The following is a 26396-nucleotide window of genomic DNA, read 5'->3' on the forward strand; positions in this document are numbered from 1 at the left end:
GTCCATACAGCTATTGTTGTAGTAGGCTATTTGCGCCTAAATTCGAATCATAGGCCAATGTGTAGGCTATAGCAATTTGACAGAATTTCAGTTTAAAAAAAACAGGCATAGGCTACATTAAATGTAGCTTGTACCTTACTAAACCTAGCTGACATTCTAATTCTGAAATCAACAAAAAAAAAAACAGGCAGCCTATCAGTTTACATCACTGACTTTCGCATGGTCAGGGGTAATTTTTAGGCTGCTATTACCAACTTTGTATTGCAAAAAATATATAATCTTTATAAAAGTTAGATTCATCCCGGTAAGAACTTATTCCATAATTCAAAACAAATGTGCTTCTGCTTGCAAAAGCAGTGCCGCATATACGATGTATCTGAGGTGAATGCAGAGAGACAAGCGTATTTGAGGAAGATCAAAGGGAGGGGTAGAGAGAGGATGGAGAGGGAGTGGGACCCGGATGCTGATGCGAATGAGGCGAAGGAAGACGAGAGAAAATATCGATTTACGGCAAGAAAAGCAAAGGACTGTAAACGGGGAGGCCCTCTCACGCAATGTGTGCAATGATATGAAAATGTGTCTATCTAGTATAGTGTGAATACATATGCAGATATTTATTTTTCACTAGCAAATCGTTGAATTAATGAAATTGGAACCGGCGAGGGAGGACACGCCAAAGGAGAGAGAGAAGATGCTGTGATACGCTTAGCCTACTGGCAGGGCTAGAGCGAGAGGGAGGGGGAGGGTGATACGGTAAAGATGGTTGTTTTGCAAGGGACGCATCTTTCCTCAAAAAAAATCGCAGCAATGTGGCTGTTGGACGAAACATATCATTTCGCGTTACAGAGAAACTTCAAAATGATCCGATTTTGACAGACGCTTAAAGACGTGGATAAACGTAGGCTAGGCTAACCACAGTGTATGGACGCACTTGTGTGGCTAATAACTCGAAGATAACATGCTGCTCCACCTGTGATATAGGCCTGACACAGTGAATACCATTTACATCTGTCTGCATTGAACTATAAGGACGTTTTATGTTGCAATACGTTGTTTGAATGAATTGATGTAGCATCCCAATGATAGTAACCTGTTTGTGACCAGGTTGCAGATAGAAAAGGAATGGTGCAGTCAAAACTAATGTTGATAAATATCTATTGATGGTTGGTGCTGTCAAACAGATAGATATTGGTACTGATCTCTGTTGATTGACCAATGTATCAAAAGCAAAGCTATTTCAAATCTGAAAACTGTGACATATAGGCCTACCATGTTATCAATCTTGTCATACTTGTTATCATGACAGTTATCGCTATTTTGAGTTTAGGCTAGTGCATAACATGATATGTGTGTCATAGCAATCCATTGACTCCGCTGTTGCCTACCTGTGATCGTTTCAGTTTCAGGATAATACTTGTCTATATCGAATGAAAGCAAAATACATGAGTCCAGAACCACCTATCAAAAAAGAAGTAAAACCACAATTCTTAATTCAGGACTCGTCCGGTCTTTAGCTCTGAATATAGACCTACAACTCCAGTCTTATCTCAAAGAAGCGTTGTAATAGTTTCCCTAACCATTACCATTGTTATCCAGGCTTCCTTTTTTTACTCGGGGGCGATAGTTCATGAAATCCACCTAACTATAGAGCTAGTTATCACCATTAGGCGTTATAAGTCGTAGCCAATAGTTAGAGCAGTATGAGTAAGGAACTGTCACTAAGTCAGTCAGCTCAATATGTTGGGCCATATCGACTGGAAAAAACACTGGGGAAGGGCCAGACAGGTGAGTTCTGAATTTCACCGTTTTTTTGTGTCTTTCATCTGTGTGAAAAATAACCGTGTGTTTATTATGGGATGGAGGGATGGGTGGATAGATGGACAGATCGATGGGAGTCATATATGTGTTTTGTGAATGTGTTAAGTATGCGTAATACCCTTATATTGGTCAGTGTATGGTGAGCATGTGACTCGCTCTCTCAGGCCTGGTGAAGCTTGGAGTTCACTGCATTACGGGACAGAAGATAGCCATCAAAATAGTCAACAGGGAGAAACTGTCCGAGTCAGTTCTGATGAAGGTAAGAGAATGATGACCCAAATAAGGATATCCCAGTGTGATGACTACTTTTCTAAAAAACGGACAACATTATGATTAACTGGCTGTTTGCAGTAGTTGGGTCTTCCAATAATTTGTTTTATCTCACTTCATTTTAACATTGTCATAAAGAGCACATGTTCAACTTCATAAAAAACACTTTTTCCCCCCATCTCAAGAGGTGAAATAAAAAATGGACAATAGTAAGTGCCAATTAAGTGGCAATTGAATGCAAACTTCACAAAAAACATTTCTAGCCTGTCTATCTATGGGTAACAGGGTTGACGTGTTACGCTCGACCAGCTCAGTTCCCCACCATAAAAATAGTTCACCTGCTTTTACACAATTATTTGACCATTAGATGTTCAATGTCTCTTTTGAAAAATAGATTTAGAAAGGATTAGTTTCACCATATTAAAACATCAGTTCATGTAACAGGGTTGACCTTAAAATAAGGGACAGGTTGTTTTTTTAACCTTAAAATAAGGGACAGGTTGTTTTTTTAGCCTTAAAATGAATCACTAATAACGTATATATGCTGCAATTCAGCTTTTAGCTGCAAATGTGTACAATTCCAAATAAACCTTAAATATATATATGTAACTTTAATGCAATATACATAGTAATTACTGTTAGGAATAGTAATGAAATTACATGCATGCAAAGGCTCTTCAACAAGACATATTTCATCAAGTATGCATTAAGAGTGAACACTGGAATGTAAATTCCTCTCAAATTACAATTTTATATCGCTCTCTCTTCCCCCCTCTTTTTCTATCCCCATCTCTTCTCTCCCTCCTTCCCTATCCCCCCCCCCTCTCTCTCTCTCTCTCTCTCTCGCTCTCTCTCTCTCGCCCTCTCTCTATCTCTCGCTCTCTCACTCTCTCTCGCCCCCCCCCCCCTCTCTCTCTCTCTCTCTCTCTCTCTCTCTCTCTCTCTCTCTCTCTCTCTCTCTCTCTCTCTCTCTCTCTCTCGCCCTCCCCCTCACCCCCATCTCTCTTTCTACCCCCCCTGTCTCTGTCAAGGTGGAGAGGGAGATTGCCATCCTGAAGCTGATTGAGCATCCGCATGTGTTGAAGCTGCATGACGTTTACGAGAATAACAAATACCTGTGAGTTCATTCATTGTACATTCAGGTGCGCCCCTCGGCTCTGCCTGTGCCCTGTGGCTCTAGACCCGTGGGTGTAATGTGTAAATATTAATCAAAGGACTGTATTAGTCTGCTGCGTCTCTCTCTCTTGAAGTCTGCAGATTTCTGCCATCAAATCTCCCATTGACTTCAATGCATGCTCTACGCAAATATCCAAATTACACAAGCCTGTCCTCAAGTTAGGATTCAACCCTCTTTGAATTCTTGCTCAACTTCTCTTCTCTCTCTCTCTCTCTCTCTCTCTCTCTCTCTCTCTCTCTCTCTCTCTCTCTCTCTCTCTCTCTCTCTCTCTCTCTCTCTCTCTCTCTCTCTCTCTCTCTCTCTCTCCTCTCTCTCTCTCTCTCTCTCTCTCTCTCTCTCTCTCTCTCTCTCTCTCTCTCCTCTCTCTCTCTCTCTCTCTCTCTCAATTTGCTTTATTGGCATGACGTAACAATGTACATATTGCCAAAGCTTATTTTGGATATTTACAATATAAAAATAAAAATGAGAATAAAAATTGTCAACGGGACAACAGTAACAACAATAGCCAAGTTTCAAAATAACCATACATTCAACAATAACAATAAATATACAGTAGAGTACATGTGCAGGTTGATTGGTTTGTCAGACACTGTCCCTCAACTTATGGCAGGCAGCAATGTAGTGCGCTGCCAACCCACAGCTCTCTGCGTCCTCCCTCAACAGGACTGGTAGCCTACTCATCAGAGAGATCTTCGAAACCTTGAATAAGGGTTTCAAATTTGGGGAAATGACACTCTAATTGTTTTATATTTTTGAAATTTTGTCAGGAAATGCAGCTCCATCTCAGGTTCTGCTGTTGTGCAGTGGTTGCACAGCCTTTCCTCCACAGGGAGCCAGGTTTTCCTGTGTCTACCCTTCTCAATGGCAAGGCTGTGCTCACTGAGCCTGTACTTTGTCAAGGTTTTTCTAAGGTTTTGATCAGTAACCATGGTCAAATATTTAGCCACAGTGTACTGTCGATTTAGGGCCAGATAGCACTGCATTTTGCTTTGTGTTTGTGCTTGTGTTTCCCAATAAGCAATGTAGTTTTGTTTTGACTGTGTTGTAATTTGGTTTATCCTGATTGATTGGATGTTCTGGTCCTGAGGCTTCAGTGTGTTAGTAGAGCAGGTTTGTGAACTCAGCCCCAGGACCAGCTGGATGAGGGGACTCTTTTCTTTGCTCAGCTCTTGGCATTGCAGGACTTGGTAGTGATATGAGAGGGGGTCACTGTATTTTAGATGTTTCCAAAACCTAATTGCTATTTTTTTAGTTTTTATTATTAGTGGATATTTGCCTAATTCTGCCCTGCATGCATTGTTTGTAGTTTTCCTCTGGACATGTAGGATAATCTTACAGAACTCTGCATGCAGGGTTTCAATGGGGTGTTTGTCCCATTTGATGAAATCTTGTTTTGCAAGTGGACCCCACACCTCGCTGCCATAAAGTGCAATTGGTTCAATGACATATTCAATTAGTTTTAGCCAAATTTTAATAGGTATTTCAATTTGAATTAGCTTTTTAATGGCGTAGAATGGCCTGCGTGCTTTCTCTCTCAGTTCATTCTGTCAGGGTTGTGTGCAGCGAAGTAGCAGAGTCAAATGCAGGACACAGTTGATGAGCGAAACACAAAACGTTTACTCAAAATCACAGCAAAAATCCACAAAGAGAAAAACAAGGAATAACAACAACCACTAACGTAACAAACAATCACGGACAAAACAGAAATGAAAGCCAGAGGGTTAAATAGGGAACATGATGGGGGAATTGAAAACAGGTGTGTATAATACAGACAAAACAAAACGAAACTGAAAAGTGGATCGATGGCGACTAGAAAGCCGGTGACGTCGACCGCCGAACACCACCCGAACAAGGAGAAGGGCCGACTTCGGCGGAAGTTGTGACAGTACCCCTCCCCTGTCGCGCGACGACACCGGCCTCGGGGACGACCCGGAGGGCGAGGTGCAGGGCGATCCGGGTGGAGACGGTGAAACTCTTGTAACATGGATGGATCTAGAATGTCCTCCACCGGTACCCAGCATCTCTCCTCCGGACCGTACCCCTCCCACTCCACGAGGTACTGAAGGCCCCTCGCCCGACATCTAGAATCCACGATGGCCCTTACGGTATACGCCGGGACCCCCTCGATGTCAAGAGGGGGCGGAGGGACCTCCCGCACCTCAGACTGCTGGAGCGGACCAGCCACCACCGGCCTGAGGAGAGACACATGGAACGAGGGATTAATACGATAATCAGGGGGGAGTTGTAACCTATAACAAACCTCGTTCAGTCTCCTCAGGACTTTAAATGGCCCCACAAACCGCGGACCCAGCTTCCGGCAGGGCAGGTGAAGGGGTAGGTTTCGGGTCGAGAGCCAGACCCGATCCCCCGGTGCATACACGGGGGCCTCACTGCGGTGGCGGTCGGCACTCGCCTTTTGTCTCCTGATGGCCCGTTGTAGCCGTACATGGGCAGCGTTCCAAGTCTCCTCTGAGTGCCGAAACCATTCATCCACCGCAGGAGCGTCAATCTGGCTCTGATGCCATGGTGCCAGGACCGGCTGGTAACCTAGCACACACTGAAAAGGTGATAGGTTGGTAGAGGAGTGGCGGAGGGAGTTTTGGGCCATCTCGGCCCAGGGGATGTAAGCTGCCCACTCCCCCGGCCGGTCCTGGCAATAGGACCTCAGAAACCTACCCACATCCTGGTTTACTCTTTCCACCTGCCCGTTGCTCTCGGGGTGGAAACCTGAGGTGAGGCTGACCGAGATCCCCAGGCGTTCCATAAACGCCCTCCAGACTCTAGACGTAAATTGGGGACCCCGATCAGAAACTATATCCTCAGGCACACCGTAGTGCCGGAATACATGGGTGAACAGAGCCTCCGCAGTTTGTAGAGCCGTAGGGAGACCGGGCAAAGGAAGGAGACGGCAGGACTTAGAAAACCGATCCACAACAACCAGGATCGTGGTGTTACCCCGCGACGGGGGAAGATCCGTCACAAAATCCACCGATAGGTGTGACCATGGTCGCTGTGGAACGGGAAGGGGTTGTAATTTCCCTCTGGGCAGATGTCTAGGTGCCTTGCACTGTGCACATACCGAACAGGAGGAAACATAAACCCGCACGTCCTTAGCTAAAGTGGGCCACCAGTACTTCTCAGAAAGGCAGCGCACCGTCCGACCGATACCAGGATGACCAGAGGAGGGTGACGTATGAGCCCAACAGATCAAACGGTCGCGGACATCAAACGGAACGTACATACGCCCAGCTGGACAGTCAGGTGGAATGGGCTCTGAACGTGACGCCCGTTCGATGTCCGCGTCCACCTCCCATACCACCGGTGCCACCAGGCGAGAGGCTGGAATGATGGGAGTGGGATCTGAGGACCTCTCCTCTGTATCATACAGCCGGGACAGTGCGTCTGCCTTAACGTTCTGGGAACCTGGTTTGTAGGAAAGGGTGAAATCAAAACGGGTGAAAAACATGGCCCACCTTGCCTGACGAGGGTTCATTCTCCTCGCTGCCCGTATGTACTCCAGATTGCGGTGGTCAGTCCAAATGAGAAAAGGGTGTCTAGCCCCCTCAAGCCAGTGTCTCCACGCTTTCAGAGCCATGACAACAGCCAGCAACTCCCGGTCCCCCACATCATAGTTTCGCTCCGCCGGGCTGAGCTTCTTCGAAAAGAATGCACAGGGGCGAAGCTTTAGTGGCGTACCCGAACGCTGAGACAGCACAGCCCCTATCCCCGCCTCGGACGCGTCCACCTCAACTATGAATGCTAAGGAAGGATCAGGATGAGCCAGCACGGGAGCTGAAGTGAACAGAGCCTTCAGGTGACCAAACGCCCTGTCCGCTCCAGCTGTCCACTGCAGTCTCACCGGTCCTCCCCTCAGCAGTGAGGTAATGGGAGCCGCTACCTGACCAAAACCCCGGATAAATCTCCGGTAGTAGTTGGCAAACCCTAAAAACCGCTGCACTTCCTTTACCGTGGTTGGAGTCGGCCAATTACGCACGGCTGAAATGCGGTCATTCTCCATCTCTACCCCTGACGCTGAAAAGCGGTACCCTAGGAAGGAGATGGACTGTTGGAAGAACAGACATTTCTCAGCCTTGACGTACAGGTCATGCTCCAACAGTCGACCAAGCACCTTACGCACCAGGGACACATGCTCGGCGCGTGTAGCGGAGTATATTAGAATGTCATCTATATACACCACTACACCCTGCCCGTGCAGGTCCCTGAATATCTCATCCACAAATGATTGGAAGACTGATGGAGCATTCATTAACCCGTACAGCATGACGAGGTACTCATAATGCCCAGAAGTGGTGCTAAATGCTGTCTTCCACTCATCTCCCCCCTTAATACGCACCAGGCTGTAAGCGCTCCTGAGGTCCAATTTTGTGAAGAAGCGCGCCCCGTGTAATGACTCGGTCATATGAGCGGTAGCGGGTAACTGTATTTTTTCGTGATCTTATTTAATCCTCGATAATCAATACACGGGCGCAAACCTCCATCCTTCTTCTTCACAAAAAAGAAACTCGAGGAGACAGGTGAGATGGAAGGCCGAATGTATCCCTGTCCCAGAGATTCGGTGACATTTGTCTCCATAGCCACCGTCTCCTCCTGTGACAGAGGATACACATGACTCCTGGGAAGTTTAGCGTCTACCAAGAGATCTATCGCACAATCCCCCGGTCGATGGGGTGGTAATTGAGTCGCCTTCTTCTTACAGAAGGCGAGTGCCAAATCGGCATATTCGGGAGGAATGTGCATGTTGGAAACCTGGTTTGGACTCTCCACCGTAGTGGCACCCAGGGAAACACCTACACATCTACCTGAACACTGACAGGACCATCCCTTGAGAGTCCTCTGTTGCCACGAAATAATCGGATCATGAGAGGCCAACCAGGGAAGACCCAACACAACAGGAAACGCAGGAGAGTCGATCAAAAAGAGACTAATTCTCTCCTCGTGATCCCCCTGCGTTCTCATAGCGATGGGCGCCGTGACCTCCCCAATCAGCCCCGACCCCAAAGGACGACTATCTAAGGCATGTACAGGGAAGGGAACATCAACAGGAATAATAGGGATCCCTAATCTATGTGCTAAAGAGCGATCAATAAAGTTCCCAGCTGCGCCTGAATCTACTAGCGCCTTATGCTGGGGATGCGAGGAAAACTCAGGAAATTCTATATGTAACCACATGTGCGCAACAGAAGACTCTGGGTGAGTTATGTGCCTACTCACCGGAGATGACCCATCAGTGCTCCGCCTGCTACCTCGACTTCCAGGAGAAACACCCCAGCACCGGACAGCAGTGTGTCCTCTGCGTCCACAGTTGGTGCATGGAGTGGTCCTCCCTCCGGTCTCCCTACTAGCAGCCCCTCCTAACTCTATCGGTGTAGGATCCAAGGGGCTGGGTAATGGAACGGGCGGACCCCGATCTAGACGTCCGCGGGAGGCCAACAGGTTATCCAGCCGGATAGATAAGTCCACCAGCTGGTCCAGGTTAAGAGTGGTGTCCCTGCAGGCTAACTCCCTACGAACGTCCTCTCGTAGACTACACCTGTAGTGATCGATCAGGGCCCGCTCATTCCATCCCGCACCAGCGGCCAGAGTACGGAAGTCCAAGGCGAAATCTTGAGCGCTCCTCATCCCCTGTCTGAGATGGAACAAACGCTCTCCCGTCGCTCTCCCTTCAGGTGGATGATCAAAGACCGCCCGGAAGCGGCGAGAGAAGTCATCATAGTCATCCAGGGTTTGTCCCTCTCTTCCCCAGATGGCGTTGGCCCACTCCAGGGCCTTACCAGTCAGACAGGAGATGAGGGCGCCCACTTTCTCTCGTCCTGAAGGGGTCGGATGAACAGTTGCCAGGTGTAACTCCAACTGTAGGAGGAACCCCTGACACCCGGCTGCTGTCCCGTCATACGCTCCTGGGAGCGAGAGCCGAATCCCACTGGGTCCTGACGATGGAGGGATGACCGGTGGAGTAGGGATAGGCGCGGGTGGTGATGATGGGGTCTGATTTACCGGGAGACCTCCTCTCTCCCATCGGTCCATTGTCTGCAGCACACGATCCATGGCAGTCCCTAAACTGTGTAACATGGTCGCGTGCTGTTGAACTTGCTCCTCGACTGGGAGAGAGGGGCTGGCTGTGCCTGCTGACTCCATTTGAAGTTCTGGTCCGTGATTCTGTCAGGGTTGTGTGCAGCGAAGTAGCAGAGTCAAATGCAGGACACAGGTGATGAGTGAAACACAAAACGTTTACTCAAAAATCACAGCAAAAATCCACAAAGAGAAAAAACAAGGAATAACAACAACCACTAACGTAACAAACAATCACGGACAAAACAGAAATGAAAGCCAGAGGGTTAAATAGGGAACATGATTGGGGAATTGAAAACAGGTGTGTATAATACAGACAAAACAAAACGAAACTGAAAAGTGGATCGATGGCGACTAGAAAGCCGGTGACGTCGACCGCCGAACACCACCCGAACAAGGAGAAGGGCCAACTTCGGCAGAAGTCGTGACACATTGACTGCCTCATTAAGGTGTCCAGTTGAGCTTATTTTTAAACCTAAGTAATTGTAGTGTATGCAGTACTCTATATATTTTGTACCAATTGAGAACTTTGGTCTAATTCCCTGAGATCTAGATCTTCTCTGGAAAATCATTATTTTAGTCTTTTTGGGGTTTACTGCCAGGACCCAGGTCTGACAGTACTGCTCTAGCAGGTCCAGGCTCCGCTGTAGGCCATGTGCTGTGGGTGACAGCAGGCATAGGTCATCTGCGAAGAGTAAGCATTTAACCTCTGAATTGTGGAGACTAACACCAGGGGCTGAGGATTTTTCTAGAATAGTGGCCAATTCGTTGATGTAAATATTGAAGAGTGCAGGGCTCAGATTACAACCCTGACGAAGGACCCGCCCCTGGTAAAAGAATTCTGTTATTTTCTTGCCAATTGTAATGCTGCACGTATTGCCAGTTTACATTGATTTAATTATGTCATATGTTTTACCCCCTACACCACTTTCAATAACTTTGTAGAACAGTCCTGTATGCCAAATAGAATCAAATGCTTTTTGGAAGTCGATAAAGTAAGCGTATATTTTGGTATTATTTTGGTGGACATGTTTATCTATCTATCTATCTCTCTCTCTCTCTCTCTCTCTCTCTCTCAATGTCTCCCCAACCGTTATCCCTATCAATGAGTTACCTCCCTCACCCCTTTCTCATGCTCCCTATCTATCACCCCATCACCACCCTCCCTCCCTCCCTCCCTGTAGGTACCTGGTGTTGGAGCATGTGTCAGGTGGGGAGTTATTTGACTATCTGGTGAAGAAGGGCAGACTGACACCTAAAGAGGCCAGGAAGTTCTTCCGACAAATCATATCGGCCCTGGACTTCTGTCACAGTCACTCTATCTGGTAAACGACTCTATTCATGTACAAAACCTATTGTGTGTGTGTGTGTTTATGTGTGAGTGGCTTGTGTCATCCAGCGGTTAGAGCCTTTACTAACTTTCATGTCTTTCCTCTACTGTCCTATCGTTCAATAAAGGCACAACAAATATGAAATGATTGGGACTGCCCACTTAAAAAAAAAATAGCATTTAAAAAATAAAATAAATGTATAACTTAGCAGTGCCTGATTGGACTTGCCTGGTGCAATGGAAAAACTTGATTAGTCCCAAAACTGAAAACCCTGCCCAACTTGGTCTCCAGGCTCAATCGAATGGTCTGGTGTGGTCTCATTGTTTTTATGCGTCCTTATGAGTAATTCCAGTCTATTCACGCCATCCGTCAATATCTCACTAATAATGTCATTTTATTCGAATCTATTCTATTTTACTCGCTCAGTGTTTTAATGCTTACTTCAGTAGGTAATTCAAGGTCTCACTAATAAAGGAATTATATTCCGTCCTATCCCACTCAACTCTACTCTGCTCTACGCTGCTCTATGCACGCCATCCCACAGTCACAGAGACCTGAAGCCGGAGAACCTGCTCCTGGATGAGAAGAACAACATCCGCATCGCAGACTTCGGCATGGCCTCCCTACAGGTGGGGGACAGCCTGCTGGAGACCAGCTGTGGGTGAGTATGCTGTGTGTGTTTGTGTGCGTGTGTGTGTGTGTGTGTGTGTGTGTGTGTGTGTGTGTGTGTGTGTGTGTGTGTGTGCATGCAGTACGTGTGTGTGTGTGTCTTATGTGCTGGTAAAAGCTCGTATCTTCTCACGGCCTCACTTCTATCCATTTCAGATCCCCACACTATGCCTGTCCAGAAGTGATCCGGGTAGGTTCCTGCTCGTCTTCCCTTTTCGTTATTTTAAGTGTCTAAGATCATCCAACCAAGTGAGATATAGAAATGTAATGATTGATAAGACATAAGAAATGTAAGTACTTGATAAGGTAAGCGTTTGCTGATACCAACATGTGTATGTAGGGAGGGATACATGTTGCATAGTACACATCTCTCTCTCTCTCTCTCTCTCTCTCTCTCTCGCTCTCTTTCGCTCTCTCTCTCTCTCATTCACTCTCTCTCTCATTCACTCTCTCTCTCTCTTTTTCTCTCTCATTCACTCTCTCTCTCTCTCTTTCGCTCTCGCTCTCTGTCTCTCTCTCTCTATCAGGGAGAGAAGTATGATGGTCGCCGGGCAGATGTGTGGAGCTGCGGAGTCATCCTCTTTGCTCTGCTGGTGGTGAGAAAGTGTCCCGTTTGCCCTCTTTGCTTACGTCTTACACCTACCCAATCCTTTCAGATCGAGAGGAGGGGCTAGGGGTCCATTTGGAATTGAGTATTTGTGGAATTGGGTTATAACCTTGTGACCCAAAATAACTGTTCGGTTTGCTTGGCACAAATGAAGCCTAGCCCTCGACTAAAAAGTATGTTTCATGGAGATTCTCCATTGAAGGTGCTTCTTTGTCCAAGACTAGGTTTAATCTGTGTCTGGATAACCAGCCCAACATGTGTTTGTATGTGTATTCACGCCTCCCATTCCTTGTAAAAGGGCCTATTTAACAGTAACGTCCCCGTTCCCCTGTCCTCTCCTCTGTAGGGTGCCCTACCATTTGACCATGACAACCTGCGTCAGCTCCTCGAGAAGGTGAAGAGCGGGGTCTTCCACATGCCCCACTTCATCCCTCCGGACTGCCAGGCCCTGCTCAAAGGCATGATTGAGGTCGACCCCGACAAGAGACTCACGGTACGAGAGGTATAGGATAGGCAGGCAGAGGCGAAGGGGGAGAAGGAGGTAATGGAGGGAGAGGTTAACCCCCGACAAGAGGCTCACGGTACAAAAGTGTGCGGGGGGGGGGGGATGAAGGAGGGAGAGGAAAGAGGGATGAAGGGGGACAAGGAGGGAGACGGAGGGGTGAGAAGGAAAAGGGGACGAGGGTGATCCCAATTGAGGATTTAGCATACAATATTCAATGAGGTTTTTCAATGACGTCTTTGAGGTTCGCTTCCAAAATGGCACCCTATTTGAATGTGCTGCCATTTGGGAACGCACAAGATGGGGATTGAGATGCCTAAAATGTAGGCAGAAGTGATGAGAGAATCTCTTTCCAATTTCAAAAGTCAGGCCCAGCAGGAATTGTTTACACCTTGAGCTAGCAGCCATCTGTGTCTTTGAACAGACTGTACTAATCGTTCCATCTGCCCTCTCGCCCTTCCAGCTAGAGGCCATCCAGAAGCACACCTGGTATCAGTAAGTATGGATTAGTTTGGTCTGCCTTTGAATTATAAATAGGGAGGAATTGGGAATTTGAAGTTGATGCCAAACATTGTGTATGGTGCCCAGTGTTTTGGGTCACTAACATGGGGGTGTGTGTCTTTGTGTGTGTGTGGTGCGTGTATCTGTTTGTCTGCGCGCGCGTGTGTGTGTGTCTCAGGTCGGGTCGTAACGAGCCTTGTCCTGAGCAGCCCGCTCCCAGGCGGGTGTGTATGGGGCGCATCCTGTCGCTGACCGAGTTGGACCCGGATGTGCTGGACAGCATGCACTCTCTGGGCTGCTTCAGAGACCGCGGGAAACTCACCCGCGACCTGCAGTGTGAAGAGTACGTGTGTCTGTTTGTGTGTGTGTGTGTATGTGTGTGTGTATATATGTGTGTGTGTGTGTGTCATGTGTCTTCTCTCACATTTCTCTCTTTGTCATCTGTCTCTTTCTTTTGTTGTTTTGTCTAGCTGGGCCCATGTCCACCTTTTGTGTCTTCTTTCTTCTTGTGTTCAACCTGTCTCTCGTCTTGCTACCTTCCTCCAAATTGTATTCCTGAATTGAAATCTTTCTACACAAATCTCCCCTTGACTTTCGTTTTGCGATTTACGAGAAAGTCCAAGTGCGTATCTCAAGATTCAACTCTCTTTAAAGGCCTCTCTCTCTCTCTCTCTCACTCTCTCGCTCCTCTCTCTCCTCTCTCCTCTCTCTCTCTCTCTCTCCTCTCTCCTCTCTCCTCGTCTTCTTCCCGTCTCACTCTCTCTCACTCTCTCTCTCTCCTCTCGATCCCTCTCCATCTCTCTCGTCCTCCTCTCTCCTCTCTCTCTCCATCTCTCTCCACTCCTCTCTCTCTCTCTCTCTCTCTCTCGTCTCCTCCTCCTCGCTCTCTCTCTCTCTCTCTCTCTCTCTCTCTCCTCTCTCTCTCTCTCTCTCCTTCTCTCTCTCTCTCTCTCTCTCTCTCTCTCTCTCTCTCTCCCTCTCTCTCTCTCTCTCTCTCTCTCTTCCTCTCTCTCTCTCTCTCTCTCTCTCTCTCTCTCTCTCTCTCTCTCTCTCTCTCCTCTCTCTCTCTCTCTCTCTCTCTCTCTCTCTCCTCTCTCTCTCTCCCTCCCTCCCCCCAGAGACAACCAGGAGAAGATGATCTATTATCTCCTGTTGGACAGGAAAGAGCGTTACCCCAGTTACGAGGATGAAGATCTGCCACCCAGAAATGACGTAGGTGAGTCCCTAGCTGTCAGGAGCGAGCCACTGACTGCACTGACTTGACTCCGTCCCTGTCTGGTCCGCAGTCTTCCTCCTGCCCCTCTGTCTCTGTGTGCACCTCGCTCCTGCTTCTCCACGGACCCACCTTTTAAACCTAATTCCTCAGTTTGCCGTGCAAATCTGGATACTGATGCATATGAGTGTGGGGTAGATGTGTGTTTGGGGAAAGGTGTGTTGTGTGTGTGTGTGTTTGGGTTGTGTATCTGTGTGTGTGTGTGGGGGGGAGGTTAGGTGTGTGTAGGGGCTGCCTGTGTGTGTGTGTGTGTCGGGATATTTTGAGTAGTTGTGATAGTCTTACGATGTACATTGTATGTTCTGATTTGGGGGGGTTGGGGTGGCTGTTACTGCGTAATGGACTAACTCCACCCTGGTGTCTCTCAGCGGACCCCCCTCGTAAGCGCGTGGACTCTCCCATGCTGACGCGTCATGGCCGCTGCCGCCCGGAGAGGAAGAGCCTAGAGGTGTTGAGTGTGACCGAGCAGGGGTCTCCTACCCCGACCCGCAGGGCCCTGGACACGGCCGCACACAGCCAGAGGTACTGGAGGGGTGTCACACACACGGTCCGCAAACACACAAAAAAAGGCAAATGCAGGCACACACTCACAAATACAGACAGGCGCACACACACACACACACACACACACACGCATTACATTCTTACTAGACAAAAATATTTTGTTAGCCACATACAGTGCATTCAGAAAGTATTCAGACCCCTTGACTTTTTCCACATTTTGTTACGTTACAGCCTTATTCTAAAATTGATTCAATTGTATGTTTTCCTCGTCAATCTACACACAATACCCCATAATGACAAAGCAAATGTATTAAAAATACTAAACTGAAATATACATTTACATAAGTATTCAGACCCTTTACTCAGTACTTTGTTGAAGCACCTTTGGCAGTTATTACAGCCTCAAGTCTTCTTGGGTTTGACGCTACAAGCTTGGCACACCTGTATTTGGGGAGCTTCTCCTATTCTTCTCTGCAGATCCTCTCAGGCTCTGTCAGGCTGGATGGGGAGCGTCGCTGCTCAGCTATTTTCAGAGATGTTCGATCGGGTTCAAGTCCGGGTCTGGCTGGGCCACTTAAGGACATTCAGAGACGTGTCCGGATGCCACTCCTGCGTTGTCTTGGCTGTGTGCTTACGATCGTTGTCCTGTTGGAAGGTGAACCTTCGCCCCAGTCTGAGGTCCTGAGCACTCTGGAGCAGGTTTTCATAAAGGATCTCTTTGTACTTTGCTTTGTTCATCTTTCCCTCGATCCTGACTAGTCTCCAATTCCCTGCCGCTGAAAAACATCCCTACAGTATGATGCTGCCACCACCATGCTTCACCGTAGGGATGGTGCCAGGTTTCCTTCAGACGTAACGCTTGGCATTCAGGCCAAAGAGTTCAATCTTGGTTTCATCAGACCAGAGAATCTTGTTTCACAATGTCTGACTCCTGTTAAGTGCCTTTTGGCAAACTCCAAGCGGGCTGTCATGTGCCTTTTACTGAGGAGTGGCTTCTGTCTGGCCACTCTACCATAAAGGCCTGATTGGTGGAGCGCTGCAGAGATGTTTGTCCTTCTGGAAAGTAACTCTGGAGCTCTGTCAGAGTGACCATTGGCTTCTTGGTCACCTCCCTGACCATGGCCCTTCTCTCCCGATTGCTCAGTTTGGCTGGGCGGGCCAGCTCTAGGAAGAGTCTTGGTGGCTCCAAAATGTTTCCATTTAAGAATGATGGCCACTGTGTTCTTGGGGACCTTCAATGCAGCAGAAATGTTTTGGTACCCTTCCTCAGATCTGTGCCTTGACACAATCCTGTCTCGGAGCTCTACGGACAATTCCGTTGACCTCATAGCTTGGTTTTTGCTCTGACATGCACTGTCAACTGTGGGACCTTATCCAGACAGGTGTGTGCCTTTCCAAATCATGTCCAATCAATTGAATTTACCACAGGTGGACTCCAATTAAGTTGTAGAAACATGTCAAGGATAATCAATGGAAACAGGATGCACCTGAGCTCAATTTCGAGTCTCATAGCAAAGGGTCTGAATACTTATGTAAATAACCTTTTTTTGCTTTGTCATTATGGGGTATTTTGTGTAGATTGATAGTTTATCAATTTTAGAATAAGGCTGTAATGTCATTTTATTTGTCACATTTTACTTGAGGGTGGAATATTCTTCGTTCTCTTCACCTTTATGATGATGACCTTTAACCTTATGACCGCTTGTGACCCCTCTACAGGTCTCGATCAGTCAGTGGGGCGTCCACCGGCCTCTCCTCCAGCCCTCTCAGCAGTCCCAGGGTAAGAGGCTTGTTGGCCAACGATTTTAAAATCCACTCTGAAATGATAAAGTACACAACGTTGACTCTGAACTGTCTTTTCCTATACAGTATATGTCAGATAATGGTTGTCTTTTTTTGCAACGTTCAAAGACTTATTGCCGATTTTAACATTGCTTTAACATTGCGTTAATGTTGCTTTAACGCTTCCTCGAACTCACTCAAGCTCCTTGGTCATTCTGAGCCATTTTACATGTCATACCCCACTCTCAGAATAATTCCCACTCATTTGGAGTTTCTTTGGCATTTCTCTTCTTTTTTCTTCTTTCTCTACACCACACTTTCTGGAATATATGGCATATTTTGTAAAGCAACACAGCACATAAAGCTAAAACATGTTTGGGTTGCAGAAATGTAAGATACATTTTGCACCTCCCCTTGTTGATCATCGTTGGTAGTAATTGTTGGTTATTTTAATGACATTTATTTGAGTTGTGTTCCACTGTAACCGTGAAAACGTCAACGTACTAGTTGAGTTAATACTTTCCGGATCAGCAAAGGCAGAAACAGAGTTAAAAAGTATTGCTTGCGCCATTTTGTAGTTTTTGTCTTCCATACTATTTCTGACATTTTTGCGTGCTGGGTTATCTATAGTGTTAGCTGAAAGTGATTTAAATAAAAAGATTGAGGTTGGAACATAAATGGTTGAATGCAGGGTCAGAACTAATGATTTTACATTCAGTTATACAAATAGCTCACACCATCAGTGCAGTTTCTTCACCGTCATTCAAGAAGCACTCCTTTGTCATAACCCATAACACTCATTTCCATCCCTCTTTTTCCATTTTCCCATCCCTCTCTTTCTCTTCTTCTTTTCCATCCCCCCCTACCCCTCCAGTCCTATCAGAGCCCTGTCTTCACGTTTAGCCAATCAGACGTCACTTCCACCACCCCTCACACTAAGGACCCACCCAAACCGGGAAGTGCTACCACGCCTCGGTCGGCCCGAACCCACGACAAACCCAAAGCGACCCAGAACCCCAAAACCCAGACCCTGCCCACCACCACCAAGGGCGGTCCCGCCACCAATCGGCCCCACCTCCAGCCCATCAAGTCTCTCCCCATCCACAACTCACCCTCCCGCTCGCCCTCCCCCCTCCTCTCACCCATCCCCCGCTTCTTCTTCTTCCCCTCGCCCTCCGTGCTAAAGTCGGTCACTAAGAGCTTCTACCCCAACTCTACCCACTCTGTGTCGCAGGTCACCCCCCAGGGCTCTCCGCTGCCCACCCCCATGGGCACCCCCGTCCACCACCCCCACCACCCCTCCTCCTCCACCCCTCCCTCCAACTCCTCTTCGTCCTCCTCCTCACGGGCGGAGGGAGGCGGAGGGGTGGGCTCCCTGTCCCTGACTCCGCCCTCCAGCCCCGGAGGGAGTGGCGGCATGGCGGCTAGCAGCTCTGCCCACTGGAGGACCCGTCTTAACTCGTTCAAGAACAACTTGCTGGGCTCGCCCCGCTTCCACCGCCGCAAGATGCAAGGTAACTACATAGCAATAGATTTTAAACAATTGAAATTGAGTTTGCGCAAATTAGCATACAGAGCTACATGGAACAAATGTCCTGTTTTCTCAGTACCCACATTAGAGGACATGTCCAGCCTGACCCCAGAGTCCAGCCCTGAGTAAGTCATACACACACACGCACACTCATGAACATGCCTCCCAGATGCCCTACGCCGGGGACCAACTCATTTTACCTCGCCACAACCTTCTCTTTGTGTGTCTGTTTGTGTATGTGCGTCATGCTCCCTCAGGCTGGCTAAGAAGTCGTGGTTTGGGAACTTCATCAGCCTGGAGAAGGAGGAGCAGATCTTCGTGGTGATCAGAGACAAGCCGCTGAGCTCTGTCAAGGCCGACATCGTCCACGCCTTCCTCTCTGTGAGTATCTGACTCTGCGCTGAACATCCTGAGTTAACAGTGTCCGATGACTTGTCTTGAGAAAGGCCTACATTCTAGCTTGTTGTTGTTGGTTTTTTTTTATCACACTTCAGTCCTAGTAATATGGTCATGTTTTTGAAGTGTTCGGAATTCATCTTGTGAGCCTTTATATTTTCAATACAATCTGTTTTATTGACAGAAAAACGTGTCGATGTGGCTAAAATGGAAGAGTTTAACTCTCTCGATCTTCCTCTCTAATACCCCAATCTCACATTGACCCTCTTTATCTGTCTCTCCCTCTTTTACTTTCTCTACCCTCCTTTCCTTTCTTTTCATTACCCCGCACATGTATCCCTCCCTTTACTTACCCTATCCAACCCCCGGCCCAGATCCCCTCCCTCAGCCACAGCGTCATCTCCCAGACCAGCTTCAGGGCCGAGTATAAGACCTCCGGCGGCCCCTCCGTCTTCCAGAAGCCCGTGAAGTTCCAGGTGGACATTGCCTTCTCCGAGGGAGAGAGAGAGCGGGAGAGGGAGAAAGCCGAGCGGGAGGGCAAGAGAGAGGCGGGCATCTACAGCGTGACGTTCAGCCTCATATCAGGCAAGTGGAGCTTGGAATGGAAAGGAAAGGTGTTCGTTCTAATGCTGTCAGTTGGTGATTTACAGTGTCTGGTTTATATGGTGGATTGGATTGTTACAGTTCATGCAAATGAGTTAAAGTAGGGCAGGTTTGTTATGGTGGAAGGGAGAGCTTTGGCTGTGCTTTTGGTATATGCTACTGTGCAAAGTGTGTGCGTGTGTGTGTTTTTAGTGCTGGTAAAAGCTTGCATCTTCTCAATGCCTTTGTGTATGTGTGTGTGTGTGCGTGCGTGCGTGTTCGCAGGTCCTAGTCGCAGGTTCAAACGAGTGGTGGAGACCATTCAGGCCCAGCTTCTCAGCTCCCACGATCAGCCCATGGGGGTCTCTGGTGAGTCACACACATTCTCTGTCACTCACACCAACACACACCAACCTCACACACCATTTTCCCACATCCAGGTTCACGTCATGATAACTTAAATGAATAATCCATAATTTGCGTTGTAAATTATTGAAATTGTTGTAAATGTTTGTATATGTTTACAAATATTGAAATATGAATGTATTAATAGTGTGCACACTATTAATAGTTGATTAATTATTTGTGAAGATTATAGTGTTTACCCCACATTCTTACACACACTGGTTTCACCTGCATGACTGGAGTCACTGTATTCTCTCTCTCTCTCTCTCTCTACAGACCCCTTCCCAGACGAGAAGAACAGTCGGCCCCACGGTACCCCCACCCGCCAGAACTCCCGGCGCTCCGAGGGCGGGGGCGACCGGTGCGAGTGGGGCGAGCGAGGGGACGGAGGAGGCATCGGAGGCGGCATCGGAGGCAGTGGGGGGGTCCTGCAACGCCGAGGCTCTGGGAAGGAGAGGACCCGACTACTGTCCTCCAATGGAACACAGTCCCAACCCTAAATCAGAGAGAGAGAGAGAGAGAGAGAGAGAGAGAGACCAGTCGGGTAGCAGGTGTCCAAAATCCATTGGTGAAAAAACAAGACAAGTTGTCATCAGACAAAACCCAAACCCTTCACAAACCATGAGATATAACAGCATCTCCCATTCCACCCCCAGAAGATGTCTCAACAAGATGCTTTAAGCCTGAACACAAGCTGATATTTTTTTCTGCTTTTCACCTGTGTTACAATATACATTCATGTTGATTCACTGAATCAAGCAGGGATCCCATTCAAACCAGTAATAAAACAAAAACATTTTCCCAAAGGGGATATAATAGATGAGCCAGACACAGCACAGGTCAAACTAGGTACTTTGAAGAAGCGCTAATTTGCATGCCAATTAGCCAGTCATTACGATAAAGGGTGTTTGATTTTGATGATAAGATCTGCTTAGCATACCATTCCTTTTGCAATAACTCAAGCAAAAAGTTAAGAACAGTTTAAACAATCCTGTGATGGTTCTCCAAAACACACAACGCCCCCCTTCCCGTACCTCTACCCCTCAGCAGCGTAACTGAAAAGGATACCCGGTGAACACCTTGATGTGCCCAACATTGTACGTACATTTACTCAAAAGACAATGAAAGATGATGGAGACACGTAGAGAACCCTCTTGCTTATTATCACAGACCACCCATTCCAGAAGTTAGAACCGGCTGCCAGTTCAATGAATGACTTTCAGATCCTGTTTTAAAAGGGAGAAATGAGGTCCTTAAAAAACAAAAAAAAATGGCATTTTCAGCATCGTCTTCTTTTGCGGTAAAGAAATGCAAATTAGGCTAAGTGAATGTGAAAAATATTTTTTTATTTAGGTTTAGTTAAGATGATGTAGTTATTGATTTTGAGGTTGGCGCTATCAGCCGAGATATAGGAGAGGAACGACAACAGGAAGATTTGAAATCCTCGACATATCCACTCCAGTATCTGAATGTGGAAACGCCACGCCGATGAGAGGAAGTCAGAACGAAGTCGCCGTTGATGTATTTGGATTCTTTTCTTTTCTTTTCTTTTTACTCAGAGACAAATACAATGTAACCGAGATGTAGGTGTCGTCGGAAACCTTTGCTCTGAAGAAAAGTATTTTTGATTTGAAGAGAAATATGAAAATATATTGAAGAAAAAAACATGGGCAAATAGTTACATGGGTTGGACTTCCACTGTCTGTCCCTGATTCAATGAGGAGAGAATTCCAGACCTATGGTTTGGACAAGCTCCATCTGAGCTTGTCTCATATCACCACACTATTCACATATTGACTCCAAACATAGATTTCAACACTCACTGATCGATGGACATTCTCATGAAGCTGTACTCAAAATGCTGACGTATTACTCCTTGTTATCCAAGACTTAAAAAAGGCAAAACAAAATGATAGTCCTTCTGCCATCACCAATGAGCCAAGTGATCCATCCTCTGCACCCGCGTCACCTTATATCACCGCTCCACAAACAGACGTAGCTGTTTTGACGATCATGGATTACAACAGTATTATGTGATAGAAACTAGACACATTACCAGCCAGTCTTCCTTACTGCACAATATGCAACAGATGCAGAATGTTTTGAGATGTTCCATTTCCTTGTTTATGTATTTCCGTATTTATTTACTTATTTATTTACTGTTGTATTTATTGATATATTATTTATTTATGTGGGAAATGTATCTTGCACCAACATAAATATATCAGGAGCTAGGGATATAATGTTTTTCTTGTCAACATTATTTTTTTCTTTGATTTCTTTCTCTTTCCCATGACACTAATTTTGTTTTTGGATCATGAATTTATAACATTTACATTCCTTCCCAGCATTCTGTCTAAATGTTGGTGTTTTAGTTTCTATTGTATGTATATTTTATGTTCTGTTCAGGGTCGTATTCACTAGGAATGAAACGGAAGCGAACGGACCGAAACAGGGAGGGACTACCTGAAGTTGTCCAATGAGATACACAGTTGTTTTGTTTGCAAAGTGTTTCGCTACGGTGTGCACTAATGAATACGACCCAGTTCTGATTATTGGATTATAAGAGTTGAGTCAATGACTGAGTCAGGGGTTTATATTTCAGATCTGTTGCACCACCTGTGACCATGTTACAGGCAAAGAGATGAGAGGGACTCTCTTTAAGCATTCTGTATAAAGTGACTGAGCCAGCAATGAGCACATTGCTCTAGCAAGCTAAACTGTCCACATTCATTGACAGACACGAGCAAACCACCATCGTACACCTTTCCTCCGACAACATCAAACGCTCATACTGCTCCCATGTCTTTCTTTATGCCTTTCCCCTTGACCTGATGCGTCTGTCATCACCAGTTCCCGCCATCGTTGTGCGGACCACTTGACTTCGAGAGAGAGCACGCTGTACAAGTCGGGGGCGTCACTGTCGCTATTCACCTTTATGATTGTTCACTGTCATTTTCATCATCTCCATCATCATCATCATCATAATCATCATCACCAAGATCATTATATTCATCATCCTTACTCTAGCTAAGATTGTAAACTATTGTCCATTCCTAAGGGTCAGTAGAATAAGGTGTTAAAAAAAAGAAATGTCTGTATCATAATTTAAATATAAAAGTGCACTATTATAACTATTGCCTGTGATAAAAAAAAAATGAAACAATTATGGTTGAATTGATGGTCAAAATAAAGAGACATCCACCTTATTGTTATGATTATAATAATAAACTCTAAAATAGTATGTCTGTTGTGTCCTTTGGGTTTCCAGCTAGATGTTCCAAAATCCATTTGTAATACATTGAAAGGCATAAATAATTTACAAACTCCACATGAAAGTGTAGGAGTCATGAGTTTTTACTCACCAAAGTAACAACACAGTGCGGTCAAAGACTTAGTAACTTAGTTGTAGTCACCATCTGGTTACCTATAACTACAAACAGTTCGTTTTTTATTTATTTTATATATTTATGAAGTTATTTCCAGATACCTTCTAAACGACCTACAATGCACTATTTATCAACTTCACATGGAGAATTTACTCTGCGTTAGCTAGCTAGCTTGAGCTGGCTAACGTTAGCCACTAGCCATGCAGCCTGAGTGTTGGCAGTGGTGAGCTACAATCCACCAATCATGAGGAGTTGTAATGTAAACAACCAATCAGATTGCCCACAAGTGTGGGCCGCATGATCCTGCTCCGCTGCTCTGAATTCTCCTGCACTGGCAGGCTTGCCTCTGGCTCAAAAGGAAAGTGGAAAATCCTCCCTGCGTGCTTTAATTGTTTAGTACCTTGTTTGTTCTTCATTGTTTTTCATTTTACAATTTGTTTGGTCAACTTTTCGACCTGTTCTCCATGAAGTAGGCTCTCAGAGTTTTTTATCCTTGGTTTAGTACAGTAGCTGACTGACTGAGCTGTTGTGATAATTTCCATCTGCCTGGAGCCTTCCTCTGATCTCCATTTTTTTGTTGAATCTTCTGTCTCCTGTGCCCAATGCTACCTCTGGAATCCATCTACTTTGGATTTGCTTCACTATATCGCCATTGGATTAGTTGACTCTCTCTCAGCCGGTGAAATGGCCTCTCTGAAGCGCCTCTCCCGTTGGCTCTTCTTTGGTAGCTAACTCAGCCGTCAATCGGTAAGTCTCTGCTCTCTGTTATATCTGCTGGATTGAAGTTATACATTTAAGTTTACATTAGGAAATAGGCTGGCTTGCCAAGTCCTCCATATTATGTCACACCTTGCATTTTTTCCCCTGCATTCTATGGAATTCTGATCAGTTTTATGTAATTTCTAGAAAAATGAAAAGTGAGGGGTGTCTTTTCATTAGGACTTTTGATGTGTGCACTAATGCAAATGCATATGTTACATGTGCAGTTACATTTATGCGACCTACCCTTTAATCATTGAACCATGGGCAAAATGGGCATTTCCCCCATTATTGTAGGTGGTCCTGAGTACGCCTTTTAGTGGGCTGCATATATATCATCGCAGTCTACACAGCAGCCTATAAGTGAAAGAATGACCGTTCTCCTAGCTACAGGATATTATACTGGCAGCACGATTGATGATTTTTTTTCATTTTTTTTCTCATAAGAGTCAAAATCAAATCAAATTCGATTTGTCACATACACATGGTTAGCAGATGTTAATGCGAGTATAGCAAAATGCTTGTGCTTCTAGTTCCAACAGTGCAGGAACATCTAACAAGTGATCTAACCATTCCCCAACAACTACCTAATACACACAAATCTAAAGGGGTGAATGAGAATATGTACATGTAAGTATATGGATGAGCGATGGCTGAGCGGCATAGGCAAGGAGCAATAGACGGTATAAAATAAAGTATATACATGTCATATGAGTAATGTAAGATATTGTGTCCCCCTACAAAGACAGGCTTAACTTTGGGAATATCGCTTTTATTTTTGCACTATTATTTACAACCACCTTTGAAAAAATAAATGAATAATTTGATGTATTTTATACCAGCATTTCTTTTGAAAGTTTACCCAAATACTGGTATGTTGAAAGCTAATGTGTAGGCTATATTTAAAGATTTTTTTTATAAAATACAAATATACAGTATGTTGTTGGAATTACTCAATAGAGTCTGCACAACTTAAATGGGTCTCTTGTGCTAGGCAGCGGGTTTTATACAGAGTACTGGGGACTCCTTACTCCACCCACTCAATTCACTGCAATGCAATACACCGTATATGGGATACATATTGGTTTGTAGAGAACTTTTCGACCTGTCTCAGCTAAAGTGGGGTGGGAAAGACTCAGTAGGGTCTCTACTAACCAAATATGTGTAGTTTTTGAGGGGTACTGTGTTGCAGGGCTTGCTGCTGTGTTGCACGGCTTGCTATCATAACATATGATAGTGCCTGTGAACTTAAAGTCACACTGGACAGTTATAACCATAGATATGCAATATATAGTTAATAGCAGTAATTGCATTACATTCAATCTTAAAATTATGGATTCCTTAAGTCAGTATGAAAGAGAATTAAAGGATACACTACTTCCACTTCCAATACCTGGCATTACAGTATCTGGCAATGCATGGACTTGTGATGGATGTGACAATAAACTCTGAATTTTCTCATCGGTGCCCACATTTTAGAAAACAGTCAGGCGGTAGTAGTTGTGGTGTTTACGTGTGCTTATTCTCTAAAGCAGTCTTATTATAGGGCAATGTGAATACAATGGCATGCGAGAGTGTGTTTTATATCAGCTATCAGACAGGAAATTCCTACGTAATACATTTAAAACTCTCCAGAAAATGCCTTTGCTGAGCGTGATCGATAATGCATAATACATAGACGTGTTGATTATCTGTCAATCTGGTCTCTGTTATTGGTTTTGAAAACATGGTTGATAGGACTTTACAGTACACTGCTAACCTTGATAGAAAAGCAACACAGAGGCTTATAACTTGTAAATAATGTTCTCCATTGCTCTTCTGAAAGCTCAATTAAACTGTGTACTGTTAGCCTTGTTGTCTCTTGTAATACAGTGTAAACTCTACAAAAAGTGACTTTGCTGACTTTAATCGATAATCATGACCATATAGCTTGTAAATAATCTTGTCTCTGTTATTTAAACAAATAAATAGGCAATAGGCCTTTACTGTATATTGTAAACCTTGATAGATAAGAGGCACATATCGGCCGACAAATTGTAAATCCTTTTTTTCATTGCTGTTTAGAAAGTGTGATTATACTGTGTCCCAATAGCCTGGTTAATATGAATTAAATTTAACTTGTAAATGAATGAGATTTCGTTTTGATAAAAAATTAATTAATTTTGTTGTTGTTGAGTGTGTATTGATTTCAGGACCATGGATAGTACCAGATCATTTAATTCTGTGTTGCTGGATATGTAGGACTCTGTTCCCCTCCAAAACTAATTTGGTTAGTAGAGACCTTACTGAGTATTTCCCACCCCTTTTTATTTATTTATTTTTATTTTACCCTTATTTTACCAGGTAAGTTGACTGAGAACACGTTCTCATTTGCAGCAACGACCTGGGGAATAGTTACAGGGGAGAGGAGGGGGATGAATGAGCCAATTGTAAACTGGGGATTATTAGGTGACCATGATGGTTTGAGGGCCAGATTGGGAATTTAGCCAGGACACCGGGGTTAACACCCCTACTCTTACGATAAGTGCCATGGGATCTTTAATGACCTCAGAGAGTCAGGACACCCGTTTAACGTCCCATCCGAAAGACGGCACCCTACACAGGGCAGTGTCCCCAATCACTGCCCTGGGGAATTGGGATATTTTTTTTTAGACCAGAGGAAAGAGTGCCTCCTACTGGCCCTCCAACACCACTTCCAGCAGCATCTGGTCTCCCATCCAGGGCCTGACCAGGACCAACCCTGCTTAGCTTCAGAAGCAAGCCAGTAGTGGTATGCAGGGTAGTATGCTGCTGGCTTAGACAAGTATAAA

General features: G+C 45.6%; 1 protein-coding gene across 2 annotated transcripts; it reads left to right on the forward strand.

Moving 5' to 3' along the window:
* The first annotated feature begins 418 nt into the window (after positions 1-418).
* On the forward strand, positions 419-22682 carry LOC129855441 (serine/threonine-protein kinase BRSK2-like). Of its 2 annotated transcripts, none has more exons than XM_055923099.1 (19): positions 419-1785; positions 1983-2077; positions 3120-3205; positions 10540-10680; positions 11231-11347; positions 11512-11545; positions 11883-11951; positions 12309-12455; positions 12928-12959; positions 13144-13308; positions 14084-14181; positions 14607-14760; positions 16462-16522; positions 17399-18038; positions 18132-18180; positions 18313-18436; positions 18826-19036; positions 19319-19402; positions 19715-22682. In XM_055923099.1, the coding sequence occupies exons 1-19, from the start codon at positions 1701-1703 to the stop codon at positions 19936-19938; spliced, it is 2616 nt and encodes an 871-aa protein (XP_055779074.1). In that variant the 5' UTR covers positions 419-1700; the 3' UTR covers positions 19939-22682. The 2 variants fall into 2 exon arrangements, with proteins under 2 accessions (XP_055779074.1, XP_055779085.1); XM_055923110.1 differs by having other exon boundaries at positions 421-1785; positions 17759-18038.
* Positions 22683-26396: the final 3714 nt, after the last annotated feature.

This window comes from Salvelinus fontinalis, chromosome 1, assembly GCF_029448725.1.
Source record: "Salvelinus fontinalis isolate EN_2023a chromosome 1, ASM2944872v1, whole genome shotgun sequence".
In the NCBI taxonomy this organism is placed as follows: domain Eukaryota; kingdom Metazoa; phylum Chordata; class Actinopteri; order Salmoniformes; family Salmonidae; genus Salvelinus; species Salvelinus fontinalis.

Coding starts and splice junctions, on each gene's coding strand:
- LOC129855441 (XM_055923099.1), top strand. CDS start 1,701: ATGAGTAAGGAACTGTCACTAAGTCAGTCAGCTCAATATGTTGGGCCA. Junction 16,523..17,398: donor GCCCTCTCAGCAGTCCCAGG/GTAAGAGGCTTG, acceptor CTACCCCTCCAG/TCCTATCAGAGCCCTGTCTT. Junction 19,403..19,714: donor TCAGCCCATGGGGGTCTCTG/GTGAGTCACACA, acceptor CTCTCTCTACAG/ACCCCTTCCCAGACGAGAAG.